The 25,955-nt window shown below is 38.2% G+C and overlaps 3 protein-coding genes across 6 annotated transcripts; all 3 read left to right on the forward strand.

Annotated features, from left to right (window-relative positions):
- Positions 1-1,146: 1,146 nt before the first annotated feature.
- LOC128236093 (lysozyme-like) lies at positions 1,147-3,129 on the forward strand. Its single transcript, XM_052950944.1, has 3 exons — positions 1,147-1,256; positions 2,177-2,303; positions 2,824-3,129. The coding sequence occupies exons 1-3, from the start codon at positions 1,182-1,184 to the stop codon at positions 3,030-3,032; spliced, it is 411 nt and encodes a 136-aa protein (XP_052806904.1). The 5' UTR covers positions 1,147-1,181; the 3' UTR covers positions 3,033-3,129.
- A 6,623-nt stretch (positions 3,130-9,752) lies between these two features.
- Positions 9,753-21,645, forward strand: LOC128234962 (high-affinity choline transporter 1-like). 4 transcript variants are annotated; one of them, XM_052949607.1, is made up of 10 exons: positions 9,753-10,103; positions 10,575-10,848; positions 11,667-11,774; positions 12,120-12,275; positions 14,983-15,131; positions 15,419-15,544; positions 15,808-15,961; positions 17,386-17,493; positions 20,164-20,270; positions 20,792-21,645. In XM_052949607.1, exons 2-10 carry the CDS (start codon positions 10,677-10,679, stop codon positions 21,323-21,325), a joined length of 1,614 nt encoding a protein of 537 aa, XP_052805567.1. In that variant the 5' UTR covers positions 9,753-10,103; positions 10,575-10,676; the 3' UTR covers positions 21,326-21,645. The 4 variants fall into 4 exon arrangements, with proteins under 4 accessions (XP_052805567.1, XP_052805566.1, XP_052805569.1 ...); XM_052949606.1 differs by having other exon boundaries at positions 10,655-10,848; XM_052949608.1 differs by lacking the exon at positions 9,753-10,103 and adding an exon at positions 10,200-10,262 and having other exon boundaries at positions 10,655-10,848.
- A 383-nt stretch (positions 21,646-22,028) lies between these two features.
- LOC128233440 (uncharacterized) lies at positions 22,029-24,830 on the forward strand. Its single transcript, XM_052947119.1, has 4 exons — positions 22,029-22,364; positions 23,458-23,566; positions 23,892-23,955; positions 24,458-24,830. The coding sequence occupies exons 1-4, from the start codon at positions 22,307-22,309 to the stop codon at positions 24,638-24,640; spliced, it is 414 nt and encodes a 137-aa protein (XP_052803079.1). The 5' UTR covers positions 22,029-22,306; the 3' UTR covers positions 24,641-24,830.
- The last annotated feature ends 1,125 nt before the right edge of the window (positions 24,831-25,955 follow it).

A 25,955-nucleotide genomic window follows, 5' to 3' on the forward strand; every position in this document is an offset into this window, starting at 1 on the left:
AGGTGTAGCATATTTGTTTTTGAACGGAACTATTCTATAAAATACTCTCATGTAGAAACCTTTAGCAGTTCAGTTCTATAAATTCTTATGTGGGACATTTATGTCGGGATAAATAAAAAAATAACACCGGAAATGCCTGGTGATTAGCAATTAAGTTTAGAGGGTACTCAATTTCAATCACGTAGATTAGACTGTACCATGGGACATTGCCAGAGCTGAATAATATTCGAGAAAGTAAGTATTTTTAGTTTGACATTATGTTTGCAGAATAAAATATCATGTTCATGGTATGCGCAAGATGAAAAGCGTTCAGGGTAGGCAACATTGATAAGTCAAGTAGGTAAGTCAATGCCCATGATATGAATTATATTGATTTTGAGGTTAGTGGGTAAAAAGTAAAAGCATGGTAGTAGTTTTATTTATCATGACCAGCTGATGAACCTTTAATTTGAGGTCATCTGATCAAAGGTCATGTTTGTGGTGGCCTAAAGCTGAAACTCGGTTTCCGAGCGATATCTGAAGAACGCTATTGTACAGGAACGTCAGACAATGTATGTATGTTGGTCATGCCCAGCAGATTAGCTTTTAAGGTCAGTGGGTTAAATGTCACGATCGTTGTGACCGTAAGGTCAAAATACGCAATTTCCTATCAATACTCGAAACACACCTATGCCAAGAGACCTCGAACTTGGTATATTTATACGTCAGTTGGTCAAAGGTCAAGGTCGTGGTGACTTTAAGCTGAAAATCCTACCTTAAGTACCTCAGGCTTGTTTGCTGACGAATTGCAACTGCTTCCTGTTAGTCATGTTTCAGCAAAAACATTTGCGGCGTCTTTAATGCTTTGCATCAAAATTAGTCTTGTTGTATCTGAATTACATTAAATATAGTATGTATTTAAATTATGAGATGAACCGTCGAAATATTTGTTTTTACAAAAGCTCTTATCTATAATGGTGCGCAATCACTTATCTGCTAGTACGCTACAAGGTCGCGTGAAACTATTCTGTGATAACAGAAAATACTTATATAGATCACACATGTCCATTTACACGTGAACGAATACGTAATATAAAACAGTGTAATAAGCATCGCATGCAGCATTCAGTGGAAGAGATTTACTACTGAAACTAATTCTTAACAAGATGGTTGGATTCCTTTGGTTGGCATGTGTTGTAGCCATGGCAACAGAGGCAGCCGCTCTCAATTTTACTGATGGCATTGTTTCGCATGCCTGCTTGGAATGCATTTGTAAGGTAGAACATATATGTTGTTGTTGTTTTTTTATAGATGTTAACATTTTCAATTTAATATGTCTAGAATAACTTATTATACACTTACAATGCTTGATTCTAAACAAATAAAACAGTAAGTTTCAATTAAAATATTACAAAATGAAATATTTTGATTAACTTAACTCATGTAGTTGCTGTATATATACATGTATATGCTTGTTCGATATTTAGGCTTATCTTTAGTCATTTGTTTTATTTTCTAATATATATGCATTGAATTATCAGAAAATATTGATATATATATATCTATTTGTCCATATGGCCCGTGGTCGTCGTCTGGATATTTTGTAAATGATAACTGAGTCCTGAAGTTTATGACTTGGCAGGGGTTTAGAATGTTGGAATTTAGGAAGACAGTTAACTCACCAGTGCGACTCAAGAATAAATTCGAATGAAGAAACCGCAGCTTGTTATACACCCATAAAAGTAACGACCCATTGATAGAGGTCAAAAGAAGCGAATACCATTCTAATGTGGCACCGCGTTGTCCAACGTGAGTTGTCTTACCCAAGACACAGTGATTCGGTGGGAAGAGCTCTTGCTTTGGTGTCATTTGACCTGTACAAAATTTAGAGACATTTAACCTAATATATATGGTATATATATATATATATATATATATATATATATATATATATATATATATATATATATATATAAGAAAATTTTCTATTTAGCATTTCGAGATTTTCTGATTTATGCCCGAAGTGAATAATTCGTTATTTAAATCAACAACAACACAACAACAAACACAACGGTGAGCATAGGTGACTGTCCACTAGGTGTGAATTTATTCTGACCACTCTGATCAAGTTTATAACTGTGTCACATAACCAAGACTTTGTAAACATGTTAAAATATTTATAAAATCAATATTTCAGCGAGCGTCCGGGTGTCAGAACGATCCGTGCAAAATGGATTTGGGGTCACTTTCGTGCGGCTATTTCCAGATAAAAGAAGCATACTACCAGGACTGCCGTGAATATGCTCCCTTGACAATAACAAAATGTAATAATGCCGCATTGTATTTTTTATCACAGATTACTGTGTCCGATTGTGATTTAAAATTGTTGTATATAATGGTGCGAAGAGCAAACCTTATTTTTTCTTTAGATACATTAACTTAACATTCTTCAAGGCAACAATTCACCAGCATATAAGCGCAGAACTTTAATAAATAATATTCCAAAAAAAAAGTAATATTTGATTTGAAATCGACCCCAAACAATCTAGCCTTCTTGTAAAATTAATTACACACTTGCAGTTGCCAATTGCTGATTGTCAAAGGTCATTTTCTGTTGGAGGTTTCGGCCATTAAATAGTCCTATTTTCTGCTTAAATAAACCACCGTGCACAAGCTCTGTAAGATACAATGAACAAGGATATTTCCTATCAAGTTCCCTTGTTTAAAGTCAAGTAGTAAAAAACAATCGGCAAGTACATATACTGGCAAAATCAGTTTAATATTGGCAAATATCTGTGGCAAATGTATCGATATACATAATAAACATTGTAACGTTCTTTGTAGCCTGGGAGCAGTGTTCCGCGGACGTACAATGCGCCTCACAATGCGTCCAGAACTATATGGCTAGATATGTCAGCCACACCAACTGCTCTGACACATGCGAGACCTACGCACGTGAACACAATGGAGGGCCAAAAGGCTGCGCCCAAGCCAGTACCTTGGGTTACTGGCATGAAGTCCAACATGAAACGGGGTGCCAAAACGTCCCTTAGAAAAATACATATACACATTGATAATGGCTCTATAACAATTCCTTGTGCAAAACAAAAACAATTAAGCTTTATAAATAGAACACGTTTATTGCCTTAACTGGTCATTTGACTTCTTCAAAACCTTAACGTGTCAGGGACTTTAAGAATCACATTTTTTATTAACATTCTTTACGAATAAACTTACCTTATTAATAAATAATCCTTGTGTCAATTAACGGGGTATTTGTAAGGCCTTAGCCTTATGTCAGTTAAAAGGGTGTCAGTTTAAAACGGCAACAACCTTGTGTCAGTTTATTACTTTACAGGGTATATGTAAGGCCACAACCTTAAGTCAGTTAAGAGGGTATTTGGTAGGCCTCAACATTGTGTCAGTTAACAGGGTATCTGTAAGGCTTCGACCTTGTGTCAGTTAACAGGGTATCTGTAAGGCCTCAACCTTGTGTCAGTTAACAGGGTATCTGTAAGGCCTCAACCTTGTGTCAGTTAACAGGGTATCTGTAAGGCTGCGACCTTGTGTCAGTTAACAGCGTATCTGTAAGGCCTCAACCTTGTGTCAGTTTACAGGGTATCTGTAAGGCTGCGACCTTGTGTCAGTTAACAGCGTATCTGTAAGGCTCCGACCTTGTGTCAGTAAACATGGCATATGTAAGGCCTCAACCGTGTGTCTGTTAACATGGTATGTGTTAGGCCTCAACCTTGTGTTAGGCTTCAACCTTGTGTCAGTTAACAGGGTATCTGTAAGGCCTCAACCTTGTGTCAGTTTACAGGGTATCTGTTAGGCTCCGACCTTGTGTCAGTTAACAGGGTATCTGTAAGGCCTCAACCTTGTGTTTGTTAACATGGTATGTGTTAGGCCTCAACCTTGTATTAGGCCTAAACCATGTGTCAGTCAACAGGGTATATGTTAGGCCTCAACCATGTGTCAGTACAAAGGGTATCTGTTAGGCCTCAACCTTGTGTCAGTTAACAGAGTATTTGTTAGGCCTCAACCTTGTGCCAGTCAACAGGGTATCTGTTAGGCCTCAACATTGTGTCAGTTAACAGGGTATATGCTAGGCCTCAACCTTGTGTCAGTACAAAGGGTATCTGTAAGGCCTCAACATTGTGTCAGTTAACAGGGTATTTGTTAGGCCTCAACCTTTTGTCAGTTAACAGAGTATCTGTAAGGCCTCAACATCGTGTCAGTTAACAGGGTATGTGCTAGGCCTCAATCTTGTGTCAGTTAACAGAGTATCTTTTAGGCATCAACATTGTATCATTTAACAGGGTATATGTTAGGCCTCAACATTGTGTCAGTTAACAGGGTATGTATTAGGCCTCAACCTTGAGTCAGTAAACAGTGTATCTGTTAGGCCTCAACCTTGTGTCAGTGTACAGTGTATCTAGTAGGCCTCAACCTTGTGTCAGTCAACAGGGTATCTGTTAGGCCTCAACATTATGTCAGTTAACAGGGTATGTGTTAGGCCTCAACCTTGTGTCAGTTAAAAGAGTATCTGTTAGGCCTCAAACTTGTGTCAGTTAACATAATATATGTTAGGCCTCAACCTTGTGCAGTTAACAGGGTATGTGTTAGGCCTCAACCTTGTGTCAGTTAACATAGTATGTGTTAGGCCTAAACATATTGTCAGTTAACATAGTATGTTTTAGGCCTTAACCTTGTGTCAGTTAACAGGGTATGTTTTAGGCCTTAATCTTGTGTCAGTTAACAGAGTATCTTTTAGGCCTTAATCTTGTGTCAGTTAACAGAGTATCTTTTAGGCCTCAACCTTGTGTCAGTTAACAGGGTATTTGTTAGGCCTCAACATTGTGTCAGTTAACATAGAATTTGTTAGGCCCCAACCTTGTGTCAGTCAACAGGGTATCTTTTAGGCCTCAACCTTGTGTCAGTTAACAGTGTATCTGTAAGGCTTCAACCTTTTGTCAGTTAGCAGGGTATCTGTTAGGCCCAAACCTTGTGTCATTTAGTAGGGTATTTGTAAGGCCTCAACCTTGTGTCAGTTATCAGGTAATCAGTTAGGCATTAACCTTGTGTCAGGCATCATTTTGTCAGGTAACAGGGTGTTTGTAAGGCCTGAACCTTTTGTCAGTTAACAGGGTATGTGTTAGGCCCTAACATTGTGTCAGTTAACAGAGTATCTGTAAGGCCTCAACATTGTGTCAGTTAACAGGGTATGTGTTAGACCTGAACCTTGTGTCAGTTAACAGGGTATGTGTTAGGCCTCAACCTTGTGTCAGTTAACAGAGTATCTGTAAGGCCTCAACATTGTGTCAGTTAACAGAGTATCTGTTAGGCCTCAACATTGTGTCAGTTAACAGGGTATCTGTTAGGCCTCAACCTTGTGTCAATTAACAGGGTATGTGTTAGGCCCTAACATTGTGTCAGTTAACAGGGTATGTGTTAGACCTGAACCTTGTGTCAGTTAACAGGGTATGTGTTAGGCCTCAACCTTGTGTCAGTTAACAGAGTATCTGTAAGGTCTCAACATTGTGTCAGTTAACAGAGTATCTGTAAGGCCTCAACATTGTGTCAGTTAACAGGGTATCTGTTAGGCCTCAACCTTGTGTCAGTTAACTGGGTATTTGTTTTGCCTCAACCTTGTGTCAGTTAACAGGGTATGTGTAAGGCCTCAACATTGTGTCAGTTAACATAGTGTTTGTTAGGCCTCAACCTTGTGTCAGTCAACAGGGTATCTGTTAGGCCTCAACCTTGTGTCTGTTAACAGGGTATGTGTTAGGCTTCAACCTTTTGTCAGTTAGCAGGGTATCTGTAAGGCCTCAACATTGTGTCAGTTAACAGAGTATCTGTTAGGCCTCAACCTTGTGTCAGTTAACAAGGTATATGTTTGGCCACAACCTTGTGTCAGTTAACAGGGTATATGTTAGGCCTCAACCTTGTGTCAGTCAACAGAGTATCTGTTAGGCCTCAACCTTGTGTCAGTTAACAGGGTATCTGTTAGGCCCTTTCATTGTGTTGGTAAACAGAGTATATGTTAGGCCTCAACCTTGTGTCAGTTGTGTCAGTTAACAGAGTATGTGTTAGGCCTCAATCTTTTGTCAGTTAACAGGTTATATGTTAGGCCTCAACCTTGTATCAGTTAACAGGGTATTTGTTAGGCCCTTTCATTGTGTTGGTTAACAGAGTATGTGTTAGGCCTCAACCTTGTGTCATTTAACAGGGTATGTGTTAGGCCTCAGCCTTGTGTCAGTTAACAGGGTATCAGTAAGGCCCAACATTGTGCCATTTAACAGTGTATCTATTATGCCTCATTTTTGTGTCTGTTAACAGGGTATCTGTAAGGCCTCAACCTTGTGTCTGTTAACAGGTAATCTGTAAGGCCTCAACCTTGTGTCTGTTAACAGGTTATCTGTAAGGCCTCAACCTTGTGTCAGTTAACAGGGTATGTGTTAGGCCTCAACCTTGTGTCAGTTAACCGGGTATCTGTTAGGCCTCAACCTTGTGTCAGTTAACAGAGTATCTGTAAGGCCTCAACGTTGTGTCAGTTAACAGGGTATGTGTTAGGCCTCAATTAGTGTCAGTTAACAGGGTATCTGTTAGGCCTCAACCTTGTGTTAGTTAACAGTGTATCTGGTAGGCCTCAAGCTTGTGTCAGTTAACAGGGTATCTGTGAGGCTTCAACCTTGTGTCAGTTAACAGGGTATCTGTTAGGCCTCAACCTTTTGTCAGTTAACAAGGTATATGTTTGGCCACAACCTTGTGTCAGTTAACAGGGTATATGTTATTGTTGAATGACACATTAGATAAAACATTATCGTACATGCAACGAGAAAAGCATACTACAGTTGAAACTCGTTACCTCGACTTTGTCGGGACCTAGAGAAAAGGGTCGAGATAACGAATATTTGACACAAACGAATTACAAAAAATATCACCAATCCTAACACATTTGAGTTTGGTTTATGTCCGACATCTGACTTCTTTAAGTAAACGGTCTTGTTACCGGCGTGGAAACAGCAAACGTATTATTGAACAAATAAAGTGAAAACAATTTTATTTATTATTTGTGTCAAATTTATTTAATTCACGTTTATGGATTACACAAAACAGATGTAAAACAACAATTTCATACACTTTTATATTGTAAGAAAACAGTACAGCACATATGACAACAACTTAAAATAGTGCATTCGTTAAAAATGTTAATTGTTTTGTATATATGCAGTATAGAGAAATTTCTTCGTCACCTAACTTTCAATGTTGTCGAATTGTCAGATGATGCTCGGCGTCCTTGCGCGGTTCAATGAATAGCTTGCGCAATAAATGGCTCTTTAATAAAAAAGAAACAACTTAAATTATTCCCATTTACCAATAAACCACCAATTACACGGCCTCTAAACGCCAGCTCCACCACTTTACGGTGGTGCAAAGAAAAAGAGCTGTCGACACTTCCGTGATGGAGCTGTGCCCTATGTTTACATGAACAAACGTGAGTATGCTTTATATTTTATGAATTGCTACTGAATAAGGAATAAGTGAAAAGGACTTTTATTCTATGTCAAAATTAAATAATAAATACGAGTTTGACATCCTCTAACATATTATTCACGACTAGCATATTGGGCGTCCAAACAACCGCCCAATAATGAATAAACGTGTAACAGTGAAACCAAAATATACTAGAACAAATGCATAAACATGTATATATATTCGTGGGCATGTAGTATAAAATCATACACAATATAAAATCATACACAATCAATTTAGAAATAGGTTAATTGCACTACAAATATACACCATAAAAACATTATTAAATAACATATACACAGATTGTTTGAAAACATGTATGGATGTGGATTGGGAGGTGGAGCACGTATCTCTAAAGATTTTTTCTAGAATGGCTGAAGCGGGAGGCTAGCGATAGGCCGATACAAACCACGTGACCACTGGTCACGGCTATGATCGCTGATAAGCCACGCACACACTACCTGACCACTGGTCACGGCGTGGAACGCTGAAAAGCCACGCTTAAGATGTAAACGGTTCAACCCGCAGAATAAGCTAGAGGTGGTTCAGTTCAACCCGCAGATCCATAAAATATTTTATGTCGGCATAAAATTATATTTATTTGATAATTTCATTTAACGAGCATATTTCGAAAATCGGAGAATGCGGTACCGTGTAAGAACGCTTCTACTGCAGGCTGGTTACTATTTCGTTTCAATATTGTGCAAACTGTGGTGCCAAATGTTTTTCTCCCGAATCGGACTTGTGCATATTTTGAGATCTGATTGCGTAGCAAGTATACTTCGGTGCTTACACATCCCGTAAAAATATTCTGACGCATGTAAATATAACTGTTATGTATAGATCCTATGTCGGAACACAAGAAAACCAATAAGCACTTCTTAAAAATGAAATATGCACATATTTATTAAAGCGGTGGAATTGTTGCCCTAGTGGTGGCGCTGTCGAGTAGTAGTGGCGCTATCGAGTATGCTTTGCGCTTGAAGTAATATAAAAGCCTTTGGAATGAATACAAAAGTTGCCATGTTTATCATTCATTGTTATGCCGGTTATGCATACAACTTGCGGAAACAAAACTACGCAAACTACCTTAACCTTACTAAAAACTATTTCGAAAACATAAGGCTAGGTGCTGTTAATTGTACCATAGAACTATAAGTTTCTTTCCTCCGAATTCCCCACGCATCTCAAACCACCAACAACTACGGCACACTAACCACCTCGCAGACTCTATCGTATGTAAAGTATGATCCCTACCATTACCTCCACACTTTGAAATGAAGTATCGGAAAGTAGTATTTGAGACTTCTTCGTAGCCACCACCCCCTCTCTGACTCCCCCACCACCCTCCAACCAACCTCAACCACGACATACAACCCACTTAAACACAATACAGTTTTAAACCATACTGCATACTCTTTTGTATGTACTTAGAAATATGAATGGGGTTTCCTGGTTTTAATCACTCCCTGCCCCACCCCAACTACTTCGACTCCCCCACCCCTCTCCAACCACCAAGAAATACAGCATACAACCCACTAAAACTCAATGCAGTTTTGAAGCCCCGGCGTACGAACCTCCTCGCAGACTCTTCTTTTGTATGAACTTATGTAAATGAAAGGGGGTCCCGGGTTTTAGTCACCACGACCCCACCCCACCCCTCCTCCGACTTCTCCACCCCTCTCCAACCTCCAACAATTACGGCATACATTAGAACACAATAAAGTATTAAATCCGGGCGTATAAAAGAAAACGATATATACCTACGAAAATGAAAGGGGATTTCGGTTTTTACGAGGAATTCGGGATTTCGGTAATTCCACCAACCGCAACGTATGTATTATTATATTTGCATGCGTCAGAATGTTCTTACGGGGTGTGTAAGCGCCGAAATGTATTTGCTACTTGATCTCAAAATATGCACACGTCCGATTCGGGAGAAACTCTTGGCACCACAGTTTGCACAATATTGAAACAAAATAGTAACCAACCTGCAGCAGAAGTGTTCTAACACGATACCACATTCTCCGATTTTCGAAATATGCCCGTTAAATGAAATTATCAAATAAAATATAAACCATACTCACGTTTGTTCAAGTAAACATAGGGCACAGCTCCACCACGGAAGTGTCGACAGCTCTTTTTCTTTGCACCACCGTAAAATGGTGGAGCTGGCGTTTAGAGGCCATGAATTAATACAGTTTGTTATTTTGACACGCACGATAATTTAGCGACATGCCGCAAACGGTCATAAATATTTTCGCACGTACAACTCGATGTTCAGTTCGGCATAAGAAACAAGGATAATGTGTGAAATTCGACCACAGGGACTGAATTATGAGGTCGACATAGCGAAAAAGTCGAGATAGAAAAATCGACACAAGCAGTTTTATTTCATATAGAATAAGAAGGAATAAATTCGGGACCGGAGAAAAAAGTCGACACAACCGTAAAGTCGAGATATCCGACGTCGACATAGCGAGTTTGGACTGTATAACAATTCAACGAATTTATTTTAATGCGGTTTAATCAGTGTTCTACTGAACTACTAGACAGCTCATTTCCATGTAGCTGACACACATTGAAAGGTAGGCTTTCATGATTTACATTTATAGTACTTGAATAGGGTATAGCTACCTGCTTATCAGTATACATTGTATATACACTCCCCAGATAACTTCCACCTTTGATTCAGCGAAAAAACACGCATTTTTTTAAAACCAGTCTGTGGATTACTTCATCTGAACGTAAGTTGAGACACCCTTTAAATTTTAAACATTATAATTATATTTCAGATCGAAAACGTCTATATTTTTAGAATATTATTTTTTTATCGGCGCGGTTCTGAAACAAAACATCAATCACTTTCATATATTTGATGTTAGCATAGTAATTTAGATAGTAATTTAGATATGCATTTAATTTACTAGTTGTAGGAGTAGTTCTTCTTGTGTCAGGATTCCCGACGTTTCGGACAGTGCCAAGCATGATCAACCACCCATTCATAAACTGTTATATGTAGTAAAAAAAATAATTATTGTACCTTATCTGCATTCAAGTCAAGAGAGCGATCTGTATAAGACTACCATGGGTCTATTGAGTTCCTATACCGTTCCCATTCCAATGGCTTTGTCGACAGTTCATTGTAGCTCGCCTGTACCATGGAAGTGAATGTGGCAGCCTTGGTAGTGCTCATATGTTTCTATTTGGTGATCCTCGTGGTTGGTGTCCTTGCCGCACGGTGGAAGGGACACACTGGTCAACCAAGTCTAGAATCATCGATTGTGGCTGATAGGAACATTCCAACATCGGTTGGCATCTTTACCATGACTGGTAAGTGACGGTTCTTCATTTAGCAATTCAGTATTAACACATTTTTATAAAATCTAAACATACAATGAATAAATCTTATCACAATCTTATCATAATGGACCATTTACAGATACAAACGAAATATACTTCTGTTTACAAGCGTACCCGTCAATAAGGTTTTGTTAAACCAAACACGATCACAATGTCATTTGGCACTGAGGGCACGGTACTGAGCAGACGGTCAATTTGAAAGCGTACAACGTATTCGCTTCTTGAATATTTGACTATTTGGTTTTCCCTGTAGTTTTATGTTCATTATTGTTAAGCAAAGCACAATCGCAATGACATTTTGGCAACCAAAAGATGGTAAAATTTCACCGCCGCCACTGCTGTAGTGGCTTCGAACAATCAGTTTTGGCGCTTCAAAGAGTTTCGTTTGTCATGACGTCGTGGTTGTTGCGAACGTTATTTAGAGCTACGTTTTAACTGGTCGGTTGAAGTGAAACAAATGCAAAGTGTGCATGTACGGATGTTTTGCGGGGGTATGAGCCCGCCTCTTCAGTAGTTAGTTCCTGGCGATACCTCGACGTATATGCCAATTGTTGATGACCAGTAGTTAGTTCCTGGCGATACCTCGACGTATATGCCAATTGTTGATGACTGCAGAAGGTTTCTATGGTGTGCAAAATCGAATAGCATGTTAGAGATGTTGCAATTGATTTGTAATTCACTTGATTGATTAGGGAGGAGTTAGGATCACTATCATTCAATCATGCTTAAAAAAATGAAATGGTTTTATGTTCACTTGCAAACAGTTGTATCAAGCGATTCCGTTGCAGCCACTATAGTGGGAGGCGGCTATGTGAACGGTACAGCAGAGTCGGTAGCCACGGGCGGTCTGTTGTGGACCCTAGTACCTTTTGGAATCTTCCTCGGTCTAATTACAGGTGACCAATCAACACATTTGTTATCTAGAATTATGATCACATATTTTTTTCATTTATGTTGTATACACTTTAAAACGGCATGTGTATGTTAATGATTTTAGCCACACCGATCCAAGTAAAATCAGCACTATATCTAAGAAACCGGTATCTTTGCTTAACCATGGACTGTATCTCAAGAAAATACAAAATGAAGTTTGTGTCGCATCCTTGTTTGGTGATAAAACCATGTCTTTGGTACAATCCAGTCATAAGACCAAACAAAGTCTGGGAAAAATACACAGCAATACAACAACAAAAGAACCTACCAGTAAAAGAGTCCACTGTCGTTTTCTCTCCTATGTCCAGGCGGTCTGGTTTATGCAGGACCAATGCGAGAGCGGAACTACATGACCATGTTGGACCCCTTTTACGAGCGGTTTGGCAGTGTGGTGGTGTTTCTGGTCTACCTAGCTTCTCTTGTCGGTGACCTGTTCTGGACGGCATCCATTCTCATCGCACTTGGTATGTAAGCGTTTCATAGAAATTAGAGGTTTGTGCTAATGTTTGAATTGGTACAAACGTAAAATTATTATACAGAAGTGTTTTGTCGTACTAAGATTTACACATGGGGCACATTCTCCTGGTCTCTTAAAAGTTAAAATGCATCCTCGGCACCCCAGCGTATCATAACCTACATATAATCATATAGATAATGATACGCTGTAATGCCGAGGATTTTAAAAGGCCTATCTCAGTAAACGTACTTCAGCCTTCACAAAAGGCAAAGCGCTAAAAGCGTTGAAATGAAGGCGTTCGGTCTGTTACGTTTTGTGAGAATCACTACCCAGCGAATCCCAGGGGTGTATGGGGGCGCCCTATCCCCTTAAATATAAAGTTTAATTTTCAATATAAGAGAAAAAAGTAATCAAATTCGCCCAAAATGATTAATTTCGGACCCAAATCTTTCTCTGGCAACACTCTTAATATCTGAAGGAAGGGTGCCAGTCAAAAGGCTGCGCCCCTAAGTTACGCCCCCTCTCAACTCAAATCATGGATCCGTCCCTGAGTATAGTTATGTTATTGTAAAGCAAATTAACATAAACATCTTAAGAAGGTGTATGCATGCACATGAATTCCTTCGCAAAAACTTTTATGTTTAAATGTAGTTATGGCTTCCATAACTTTAATGTTGATATTTATTTTTTTGGTGTTTACAACACATTTAACATTAACACGTCCAAAAAGGTAATATATAACGTGTTCGCTGAAGTTCTTTAGCTAGTTTAAATGCTGAAACGTAATTTAATCATGCAAAACCACGAAGTATAAGTACGTTGAAAAGGTATGGAGTAATACGACATTTCAATTGCATATGAAACCTTATCTTGAACATTCACAAACAATGCACTAACATTTAGGCATTTTTAGTAAAATCTACTATACACTGCATTATATGTTCGACGACATGACTGAGTCGTAATAAATTTATTACCAGGGTATGCCCACTAAACCGAAAGATGTACATTAGTTGTTTAAAAATTTGCAACTTGCGCAAGACTCTGGGCTGAATTGACTGAGAGAAACTGAGAAATCGTTGCACACTTTCCGTTTCATTCGGCATAAAATAAAAACCTCACCGAAGTGAAATATTTCCGATATATATGCTTGTATTTTAATGATGCAATCATTGGCAATTTTTGGACTGGGGCACTTGTGGCCTAGTTCATAGCCATAAACGCGATACCTGCATTCTCAATCCGCATCTGGGGGTTCACTGACGTAATGTATTCATACGCTGTATTTTGATTGGATTGCGGTTAGCGAATTTGAATAATCAAAGTAGTACCAGAACTGATAACAATGAAAACATCCAATAAAAATAGTTCTCCTAACAATTCAAGCTTACTGTATGTTCTTTTAATGAAGCACAAGAAATTCATACGTAGCGAGTGAGTTAATCGGGTTAACTACATGAATGTTCTTGCATACGGTCAGATTATATGCAATAAGAATATGAACATATTGGAAAATTATGCATCGAAATTTTTCCGTTCAATGCTCTGTATTGATAGACTGGTACCCACTTTCTCTTTTATCCGAAATGAAACCAGTATCAGCTAACCGCGGTGCCCGTCGCGCATTCGAAATGTCTTGTGAATTCATACGTAAAGCGAATAAAGCGTGCGGTCTAAGTAGAAAACAACCAGGAAAGTTGGTTTAAAAAAGTATTGTTATCCTTTGTATAGAATGTTGGTATTCCGAAGTCGGTCCCTGTTCTTTTTTTCGACATAATTTGCATGTTTCCGTGATATTTTCTTTTCGATACAAAGTTTTTTTTAACTAATCATCGCATGGCACTTAGCACTTTTTTTAAATACAATAGATTTTTGGTATTTATTGTTCAAATACTATTAATGTTAACTAAAAACCATATGCCGCGTACCTGTATAACTTTATATTTTTTAGGAAAAGTAAATCAGGGTACCAGTCTACTTATTGACCTCAAAATGTACTCTGATCAGAGCGTCCGAATGATTCAGACATGTATGTTATCACTACTTCCAGATGCTGATGATGTGAATTTTATAGTATTTTATTGAGGAAATATAGCCGACATTGAATGATTACCACCATCAAACGGATTTATTTTCATCTTACCGTGGGTAGCATTTTTAATTTGACACGTAAATTTTCAAGCAATATAAGTTCATTTGAAAAAATCATGTGATTTCAATTTTGCAAAATGGAGATAAAAAAATATCAAATATGCGCATACTTATATATGAAGTTTCATTCTAAATGAAGCCAAATGTATTAATATGTGCACAGCATCTGTGAATAAGATGATTGTTTACCTATGTGCATAGAAAAGTCTAGGAGCCACTCTCAGTGTAAGTACATAATTACTTTATACATTTTGTTCAATGATATGGTGATAAGCCATCGCCATTGATAAAACAATCTTGCATGCTCAATTTGGATTTCCTCTCTTATAATGCACCAGTCAATTGTTACCACGGCCCCCTCGGGGATATACCGGGGAAAAGGGCTGTGTTTTTACCTTTCAGGTGTCCTCGTAGCTATTATATAAAAGAACTTCAGCGAACACATTATACATTACCTTCTTGGACGTGTTGTAAACATCAAAAAAATAAATATCAACATTAAAGTTATGGAAGCCAGAACTAGTGTAAAGATTGGTATAAACTATCAAACGGTCTAACTACAGGTACCAGTTTAAGCGTCATCATCAACATTGAGCTGACCGTTGCCATAGTTACGTCTGCTGGTGTCACGGTCGCGTACACGATGGTGGGTCAGATGATCAGTGTGGCGTACACAGATGTCGTGCAACTGTTCTTCATCATGTTCGGATTGGTTTGTATAAACTAACGATTGAATTATAATGTAAAAAATGAACACAGACAATTGTGACAGTCCCAGTGATCAGTGATATCTACGATGTTATTTTGACTCGTTTTTGAGATGTTTTGGTTAAAGATTTTATAATAAAGCGAAACTGTTCTAAGTGACATTAAACAAAGAGGCTGATATGACCTATTTACTTTCATCCCTCGATTTGCTTGAATAACACATGCAGTGAAAAAAAACCAATTAATAGATAAACAACGGTCACATGTTTTTCTAATATCAACATTATTCAGGCACTTAGCATCCCGTTTGTGCTGACAAACGAACATGTTGGCAGTATTAAAGCCACAAGTGATGTTTGGGTGGGCGAGCTACCTTCATCAGCGGTTCTTCCGTGGATTGACCTCTTCATAGCTATGGTAATGATACCTTTTGCTGTATTTCGTTTCGTTAACGTAATTTCATTTTGGATACAGATATTATTTCAGAGGTTTGGCATTATCACCTTACAATAATAAATGTAGTCTGCGATGTCCGAAAGGAATAATGGAAAACATCAAGTTCTTTGTCGTTGTTTCCAAATGGCATACACTAACGAACAATTTTGCCTTATTCGTTTTGTCATTTAGAATGACAACAACATGATGCGGTTATATGATATTATATTATTTTGTCATTTAAGACATTTGGAACTATCCCCTGGCAGTCGTACATGCAACGTGTGTTATCCGTGAAGGGCAAGCGCCAGGCTCAAGTTCTCTCGGTCGTTGGTGGATGTCTTTCTCTCATCCTGGTTGTGCCGTCCATCATCATAGGAGCCGCCAGCACTTCTGCCGGTAAAGACCATTGATATTTATTACTAGACAATTGCTTTCTATTATTGGAAAATTGATATCTATTATTGGACCATGCTATTTATTCTTGGACTATTATTGCCATTTATTATTCGACAATTGCTATCTATTATTGGGCCATTGCTGTTTAATTGGAACATTGTTATTAACATTGGACCATTGCTGCCTATCATCGACAAATACTATCTATTATTGAACCATTGCTATTTATTATTGGACCATTGCTGTTTATTATTGAACCATTGCTATTTATTATTGGACCATTGCTATTTATTATTGAACCATTGCTGTTTATTATTGGACCATTGCTATTTATTATTGAACCATTGCTATTTATTATTGGACCATTGCTATTTATTATTGAACCATTGCTGTTTATTATTGGACCATTGCTATTTATTTGGACTAGTATTTATTATTGACAATTGCTGATTAGTATTGGGCTATTGCTATTTATTATTGACAATTGCTGTTTAGTATTGGACTATTGCTATTTATTTGGAACATTGTGATTAACATTGGACCATTGCTGGTTATCATCGACAAATACTATCTATTATTGAACCATTGCTATTTATTATTGGACTATTATTGCTATTTATTATTCGAAAATTGCTGTTTAGTATTTGACTATTGCTATTTATTATAGGACCATTGCTTTCTATTATTGGACCATTGCTATTTATTATTGGACTATTATTGGTATTTATTATTGGAGTATTGCTATTTATTTGGACCATTGCTATTTACATTAGACCATTGCTATTTACATTAGACCATTGCTATTTACATTAGACCATTGCTATTTACATTAGACCATTGCTATTTATTTGGACCATTGCTGTTTATCATCGACAAATACTATCTATTATTGGACCTTTGCTGTTTATTATTGAAACATTGCTATTTATTATTACTATTATTGAACCATTGTTGTTTGTGATTGAAACATTGTTGTTTATTATGGGACCATTGCTTCTTATTATTGGACCATTGCTGTTTATTATTGGACCATTGCTGTTTATTATTGGACCATTGCTATTAATTCGGACCATTGCTACTTATTTTTGGACCATTGCTGTTTATCATTGCACCGTTGCTATTTATTTGGACCATTGCTGTTTATCATTGCACTGTTGCTATTTATTTGGACCATTGCTATCATTGAGCCATCTCAATCAAACCAATACTTTTGTTTCTATTCTTGTCTTTGCTGTTTAAAAGGTCTCTTTTCCAGAAAGGTGGCATAATGTGGATTATGAAACAGTACGTTCAGAAGAGCCTGAATGTAGCATTCAAAAAGCTTTTCTGTGCTTTTTTACAAATAGGTCATTGTGACGTTCATTTTGGCGTTAATCTCGAATTGTTGTTTATTAGAATTCTTATGGAAGAACATTTATATTCAGACTGGAAAGCGACCAGCTTAGGCGTGTCCCCGTTGGACGCTGACAAGTCTAGCATGGTGCTTCCCTATGTGTTGAACGAGTTTACCCCGAAAGCTGTCTCCATTCTAGGTAAGGAAGTGGAAGTCATGCCATAATACGTGTATGTGCAATGCTTCTCATTGTTTAATACAACACTGGCCGATCTTAGTTTCCCTAATAATTACTGTTGGACTATATACATATGTATTGCATTAGTGTTAAACCCGTGAATGCTGTCCTGTATGATTCCAGAATGTTTTGTTGGAATTAACTTTGAATTGTACGTTATGCACGTTTGCCGCATTGTGACTTTGACGTGGTCATATGCTCCTGTGCCAAGACTCTGAGCTATTGGAGCTTATAATTCATTTGATAACAGTTGTTTTCAAGAAGGGTCAAACTCCGCCCATCCATTGAACGTTGAACACTATCAGACTGATATTGCATAGGTCAAACTCCACCCATCCATTGAACGCTGAACACTATCAGACTGCTATTGCATAGGTCAAACTCCGCCCATCCATTGAACGCTGAACACTATCAGACTGCTATTGCATAGGTCAAACTCCGCCCATCCATTGAACGTTGAACACTATCAGACTGCTATTGCATAGGGAAAAATTCCGCCCATCCATTGAACGCTGAACACTATCAGACTGCTATTGCATAGGTCAAACTCCGCCCATCCATTGAACGCTGAACACTATCAGACTGCTATTGTATAGGTCAAACTCCGCCCATCCATTGAACGCTGAACACTATCAGACTGCTATTGCATGGGTCAAACTCCGCCCATCCATTGAACGCTGAACACTATCAGACTGCTATTGCATGGGTCAAACTCCGCCCATCCATTGAACGCTGAACACTATCAGACTGCTATTGCATGGGTCAAACTCCGCCCATCCATTGAACGCTGAACACTATCAGACTGCTATTGTATGGGTCAAACTCCGCCCATCCATTGAACGCTGAACACTATCAGACTGCTATTGCATGGGTCAAACTCCGCCCATCCATTGAACGCTGAACACTATCAGACTGCTATTGCATGGGTCAAACTCCGCCCATCCATTGAACGCTGAACACTATCAGACTGCTATTGCATGGGTCAAACTCCACCCATCCATTGAACGCTGAAAACTATCAGACTGCTATTGCATGGGTCAAACTCCGCCCATCCATTGAACGCTGAACACTATCAGACTGCTATTGCATGGGTCAAACTCCGCCCATCAATTGAACGTTGAACACTATCAGACTGCTATTGCATAGGTCAATCTCCGTCCATCCATTGAACGCTGTACACTATCAGACTGCTATTGTATAGGTCAAACTCCGCCCATCCATTGAACGCTGAACACTATCAGACTGCTATTGTATAGGTCAAACTCCGCCCATCCATTGAACGCTGAACACTATCAGACTGCTATTGCATAGGTCAATCTCCGCCCATCAATTGAACGTTGAACACTATCAGACTGCTATTGCATAGGTCAATCCCCGTCCATCCATTAATCGTTGAACTCTATCAGTGTGCTATTGCATAGGTCAATCCCCGTCCATCCATTGAACGCTAAACTCTATCAGTTTGCTATTGCATAGGTCAATCCCCGTCCATCCATTGAACGCTAAACTCTATCAGTTTGCAATTGCATAGGTCAATCCCCGTCCATCCATTGAACGCTAAACTCTATCAGTTTGCTATTGCATAGGTCAATCCCCGTCCATCCATTGAACGCTAAACTCTATCAGTTTGCTATTGCATAGGTCAATCCCCGTCCATCAATTACACGCTGAAAACTATCAGACTGCTATTGTATAGGTCAAACTCCGCCCATCCATTGAACGTTGAACACTATCAGACTGCTATTGCATGGGTCAAACTCCGTCCATCCATTGAACGTTGAACACTATCAGACTGCTATTGCATGGGTCAAACTCCGCCCATCCATTGAACGCTGAACACTATCAGACCGCTATTGCATGGGTCAAACTCCGCACATCCATTGAACGCTGAACACTATCAGACTGCTATTGCATAGGTCAAACTCCGTCCATCTATTGAACGCTGAACACTTTCAGACTGCTATTGCATAGGTCAAACTCCGCCCATCCATTGAACTCCGAACACTATCAGACTGCTATTGCATAGGTCAAACTCCGCCCATCCATTGAACGCTGAACACTATCAGACTGCTATTGCATAGGTCAAACTCCGCCCATCCATTGAACGCTGAACACTGTCAGACTGCTATTGTATGGGTCAAACTCCGCCCTTCCATTGAACGCTGAACACTATCAGACTGCTATTGCATAGGTCAAACTCCGCCCATCCATTGAACGCTGAACACTATCAGACTGCTATTGCATGGGTCAGACTCCGCCCATCCATTGAACGCTGAACACTATCAGACTGCTATTGCATAGGTCAAACTCCGCCCATCCATTGAACGCTGAACACTATCAGACTGCTATTGCATAGGTCAAACTCCGTCCATCCATTGAACGCTGAACACTATCAGACTGCTATTGCATAGGTCAAACTCCGTCCATCCATTGAACGCTGAACACTATCAGACTGCTATTGCATGGGTCAAATCCCGTCCATTCATTAATCGTTGAACTCTATCAGTGTGCTATTGCATAGGTCAAATCCCGTCCATCCATTGAACGCTAAACTCTATCAGTTTGCTATTGCATGGGTCAATCCCCGTCCATCCATTGAACGCTAAACTCTATCAGTTTGCTATTGCATAGGTCTGGGAGCAATCTCCGCAGCAGTGATGTCGTCCATGGACAGCTCGATTCTAGGCTCCAGCTCCATGTTTACATATAACATCTACAGACAGATCTTCAGACCTCAGGTAAAATAAATACTGGTAATGTCGACACCCTGGTAATACCGACCCCTGGTAATGTCGACAACCTGGTAATACCGACAACCTGTAATACCGACCCCTGGTAATGTCGACACCCTGGTAATATCGACACCTGGTAATACCGACCCCTTGTAATGTCGACACCCTGGTAATATCGACAACCTGTAATACCGACCCCTGGTAATGTCGACACCCTGGTAATATCGACCCCTGGTAATATCGACACCTGGTAATACCGACCCCTGGTAATGTCGACAACCTGGTAATACCGACAACCTGTAATACCGACCCCTGGTAATGTCGACACCCTGGTAATATCGACACCTGGTAATACCGACCCCTTGTAATGTCGACACCCTGTTAAAACCGACCCCTGGTAATACTGACCCATTTGTCATTCACTAGCAATTAGCAAGCTGATGAAGCTAGATATTGTATCCATATTTATCATTACTTGTAGTATTTTAAAACGTGTACTGCATATTAAAAACATTTTTGACTTGCAGGCTTCTCCTGTTGAACTCCTGTGGGCTCAAAGATTGGCTATTCTGGTGTTAGGAGTGGTTGCCACTGGAATTTCGCTCCACGTGCCAATCATCTACGGACTGTTCGTCATGGCCGGAGACATTGTGTTTGTTATTGTGCTGCCACAACTTACGTGTGCCCTGTTTGTGCCTATGTCTAATGGGTATGGGGCTGTGTGTGGATATGTTTTGGGCATTGTGCTGAGAATTGGGGCTGGGGAGCCCTTCCTTAACCTTGACCCATATATCCGATATCCCTCTTACAGTGAGACTGATGGTCAGGTATTTCCATTCAGGGTGTTTACGGTATGCTGTACGTTTATAACTATGATAGGCGTGTCATTTGTGGCAAATATTTTGTTTAGGAAGGACATTCTGCCCGAATACTTTGACATTTTGCGAAACTTTAAAAGGGAAGCGGGGGGTTCGTCTGCAAGCCTCGGTTTGGACCAACATCATCCAGTCGTCAAGAGTTTCCACGAGAACCCCTCATACAGAGTTTCCACGCATATGTAATATTGACAGACAGGAATATGATTATTTCAAACGCCTTACCATAGTAAAGCTATATTGATCAATGCCTGTTTATAAGTACATCTACCCAAAAAGATTCTACATCTAATCTCAGACTGGCTTTTTTTAATTGCAGACAATGTATGTGATGGTCGTTCAGTTAATAAAGTGTTATACCTATTCCTATGTACTCTCAATGACATGTCTTAAACGTTTCCTAATTGTTGATCTGTTTTTAATAACATTAAAGGCGGTATACATGCACCTCACTAAACATATCCCTTCTATACGTATACTGTCAATCAGTCCTGACTGGTAAATATAATGCTATATGACCAGTAGTGTATTAAATTCCTTAAATACTATTATTTATAATAATTATAATAATGATTATAATACTAATACTACTACTACTACTAATAATAATTAATATTATAACGAAAAAAATAATAATAATAATAATAATAATAATAATAATAATAATAATAAAAACAATCATCATCATCATCATCATCATCATCATCATCATCAACAACATTCATCATTAAATAATAATAATAATAATAATAATAATAATAATAATAATAATAATAATAATAATATGAATAATAATAATAATAATTGTTGTTGTTTAATCGGTCAAGGAAAGTACTTTTTTTTAATTATAATTTGAGTTAAAACGTCGTGAACCGCGAACAGAGTAAAACTGAAGTAAGCCTGGCATACACTGTGTGCCAATAGATGTGGGTATGAATTAAAGGTAAATCCAGCCTAATCTTCTTACAATCAGATTAACGCGACAATTTTTATAACCAGCCTTCAATCGATTTTACCTATTGTTTTTGTAATTAAAATGTGTGAGTATTGCCAGTATCACTGAAATAAATAAAACTAAATGTAAAAGGGATACACATACAAAATATATATCACCTACCCCTGGATGGACTAATGAATGAATCAATCAACAACTATCCATAGTCAACTATGGCGAATATAACAGCCAACAACGATGACCAGCCATGGTACAAGGATCTTGCCGACCGTAAGTGTTTTGAATCATTCTTCAACTTATGTATAAAGCATACAGCTCGTCGGGTAGATGTAATGATATTTTAACTTTGATGTGATAATTCATTAACTTTGATATGATAATTCGTAAACTTTGATTTGATAATTTCTAAATGTTTATGTGAAATTGTATAACTACTTAACTTTGATGTCATATTTCGCAACTTTGGTGTGATAATGAATAAACTTTCACCTGGTATTGTAACTTAATATTAATTCATAGACTAACATAATTATGATCGTTCATAAACGTCGATGTAATGATTCATCAACTCGTATGTGCTTATGCATAAACTATGAAGAAAAACACACCATAACTACATATTTCACGTATCTTGTATGTTTGGCAAAAATCAACCAGGTCTGTGTTAAATATTTACACTGCATAATATTAATTAGGAAATAAATTTGCAAAAAAAGTAATGTATTTTTTAAGAATACAAAAACAACTTTTCACAAACTCGTAGTAAATGTAGCATTGTTTATTCTTATTACTCCGTGCGGAGTATTGTGAATCCTTATATATCCTAGCGGAGTATTGTTTATCCTCATATTTCCCAGCGGAGTATTGTTTATCCTCATATTTCCCAGCGGAGTATTGTTTATTCTCATACTTCCCAGCGGAGAATTGTTAATCTTTATGTTTCCCAGCGGAATATTGTTTATCTGTATGTTTCCCAGCGGAATATTTTTCATCCGTTTACTTTCCAACGGAATATTGATTATCCTTACATTTCCAAAACAGAATATTGTTTATCCTTATATTTCCCAACGGAGTAGTGTTTTCCCTATACTTCCTAGCTGAGTAGGTATAGTTTATTCTTATATTCCCAGAAAGGTTTAGTTTATCCTTATATTTCCCAACGGAGTATTGTTTATCCTCATATTTCCCAGCTGAGTATTTTTCATTTTTATAATTCCCGGTGAAATATTTTTCATCCTTAGGATCCCAGTGGAGAGATGTTTATCTTTTCTGTCGTAATATTTTATATCCTTATATTTCCCATCGGAGTAATGTCCATCTTTACATTTCCCAGCTGAATACTGTTCATACTTATATTTCCCAGCGGAGCTAGGCGTGGTGGGTGGCCTATCTAACGCCGCGTTTTTCGGTGGCATCATCGGAGGCTTGGTGCTCATTGTCGCCATCGGTGGACTCATCTACCACTGCAAACGGTATAAAGGATGTTAACATGTGGAATGGTAAAATATCGAATAAAGAAGATGTGACAGTAGAAAGGATGAATTAAATGGACAGCGATGTGTGTGTTTTCTGGATATGCGGGTTTTCACTGTGTCTCGTTTTTAATATGCAATTTTTGCACTTTGCAATGCCTACTTCATATCCTTAACAGCAAACCGACACATATAAATTAATGGAAATGGTAATGTAATTTTATGACCCAAATGCACAATCAAGTCTCTCATTTTCGACAACAATTGCAGTTTTGCTAGAGGTGGTGATCACGATCGATATTTGTTATGAGAAAGTACATTACAGGAAGAAGGAGCTGGAGGAGGAGGTGAGGAAGGCGGAGCAGGAAAAGGCGAGGGCCAACAACAAGGTGAACACTTTTCTATCCCAATTAATATTCTTCTATCGCTCGTGCTTTTTTTTTTAATAAATTTCAATTTGTGCATTGTTATTAAGTAACCTGTTAAATACCAAATTCGCAAATGCTTTGATCTAAGGCATTGATTGTTGTAATAAAATCGTATGTTCACGTTTTGATTGCGGTGGACACGTAGATATAAGTGTACCGGATACTTTATAATTCTTGATTCGATTCTCTCTTGATCCGTGGAGCTTCACTAATGGATGGAAATTACTCGTTATGCAAGAATGTTATATTTATACATCTTAAAATATTTGACTGTTACAGCATTTACAGTGTATTGATATATGATATTGAATACGCATGTTCACCCCCTTTCTCTGTTCGTTTTCCTTATATTCGTGCCCTATGTTACATTTATTTGCTCGCGCATGTGTCCATGCTTGTCCCGTAGTTCCATCTCTTAATACAAAATTAATTAAGTGTAATACTGATATCTGTCCTAACGCAGGTGGCGCCCACGGGTGACCTGTATGAGGAGATGGAGGACGAGATCGCCAAGCACGAGGCACAGAAGAAGAAACTCTCCAAATACCTCGCCTTTCTGTTACAAAAGGACGGGGCGGGCCTCGCCGCCGCCAACCAGAGACGCGCAGCAGCCCAGCGGGCTGCGGCGAATAAAGGCTGGTTTTGAGATGACGCGGGATTGTTTGATACAGCATTTTGCGTGGCTCATAATTTGTTTTGATAATTTATGAAAGTAAAAACACTGAATAGTGCATTTCTTGTTTGACGTACGTGTGTGACATTTGAGGTGGCGCCAACAGGTGACCGGTATGGGGAGATGGAGGACGAGATCGCAAGAGGCACAGATGAAATAACTCTCCAAATACTCGCTGTTAAAGAAGGAAAAATCAAATCAAATTTTATTTTCATTCTGTATGACATAATAGAGAAACATTAGCTATGAAGAGCTATTGACCAACGGGCAATCAAAATTTAAAGTGACATTCTACTTCAAAATCAATGCAAATACATGTATTACAAACATAAAGTTTGAGTGATAAACCTTTAACTACTTACTTAATAATGCATTTGTGGAAAATATTAATTACAGATAACAAGATTGTAAACATGTACTTAATAGCTGAAAACGCAAAACTATTAAATGATTGGTGAATGCTTAAAGATTTACTGTGATGTACTATCGTCGAATAAGATAGAAACACCGTGTTTTCTTCACCTTTCTTTCAAATTAAACTATGTATCCTTCATAAGAACAATTGTTTTGGACTTTTATTTATCCTTGTCAGTATATTAAAACAATTGTATTACTTGTGGTAAATCTTATTTGGGAATAAGAGTGCATCCTTTAATTTTATATGGAATTTTACTAGAGTTTCATAGTTTTGATCTTATTCACAGTTTTTAAGTTTTAAAATTATATTTTCATTTTTCAAAATAATATTTGGCATTGTTGAATCAATCTTCAAATATGTACATATGCTCCTTACACAGACATATGAATATAATTTCCATTTCATGGCTTTGTGATAACATGTTCATTGCTTTCATTTTTATGGGTTCTTATATTGTGTTACAATTCTGTCAGTCTTGTTTTGTTACCAGAATAAACCAAAAACATGCAGTTTGATCTTAAAATACGACTGTCCTTACCCTTCGTGCATGCACACACTTGACCCATTATTATTGTCCTAGGTATCCCAACGTGGTCAACGTGTGTATATGTGATATCATCACCTGTATGTGTATGGGTATCTGCATTGCGTTGTCAGAATCCATTGTTTTATCAGTTTGTCCACGTTGACCTCAGCTTCGTCGCGGACTGGAAATGACGTCAATGTTTATCAGCGTGCTCTCACATTTTGTTAGTATATTTTCGTTTAATTTCAGTGATATTTGGGTTCGGTTAAATATAGTTCATTCCGCAATGATTGTTTCGCGGCGAGGCCAGGTCAGGGGGCGTATTTAACTTATAAAATACTTCG

Source organism: Mya arenaria, chromosome 5 (genome assembly GCF_026914265.1).
Source record: "Mya arenaria isolate MELC-2E11 chromosome 5, ASM2691426v1".
Classification (NCBI taxonomy): Eukaryota; Metazoa; Mollusca; class Bivalvia; order Myida; family Myidae; genus Mya; species Mya arenaria.

Coding starts and splice junctions, on each gene's coding strand:
- LOC128236093 (XM_052950944.1), top strand. CDS start 1,182: ATGGCAACAGAGGCAGCCGCTCTCAATTTTACTGATGGCATTGTTTCG. Junction 1,257..2,176: donor GCTTGGAATGCATTTGTAAG/GTAGAACATATA, acceptor TCAATATTTCAG/CGAGCGTCCGGGTGTCAGAA. Junction 2,304..2,823: donor TCCCTTGACAATAACAAAAT/GTAATAATGCCG, acceptor CGTTCTTTGTAG/CCTGGGAGCAGTGTTCCGCG.
- LOC128234962 (XM_052949607.1), top strand. CDS start 10,677: ATGGAAGTGAATGTGGCAGCCTTGGTAGTGCTCATATGTTTCTATTTG. Junction 15,545..15,807: donor TTGACCTCTTCATAGCTATG/GTAATGATACCT, acceptor TTGTCATTTAAG/ACATTTGGAACTATCCCCTG. Junction 17,494..20,163: donor GAAAGCTGTCTCCATTCTAG/GTAAGGAAGTGG, acceptor GCTATTGCATAG/GTCTGGGAGCAATCTCCGCA.
- LOC128233440 (XM_052947119.1), top strand. CDS start 22,307: ATGGCGAATATAACAGCCAACAACGATGACCAGCCATGGTACAAGGAT. Junction 22,365..23,457: donor GTACAAGGATCTTGCCGACC/GTAAGTGTTTTG, acceptor TATATTTCCCAG/CGGAGCTAGGCGTGGTGGGT. Junction 23,567..23,891: donor CTCATCTACCACTGCAAACG/GTATAAAGGATG, acceptor AGTACATTACAG/GAAGAAGGAGCTGGAGGAGG.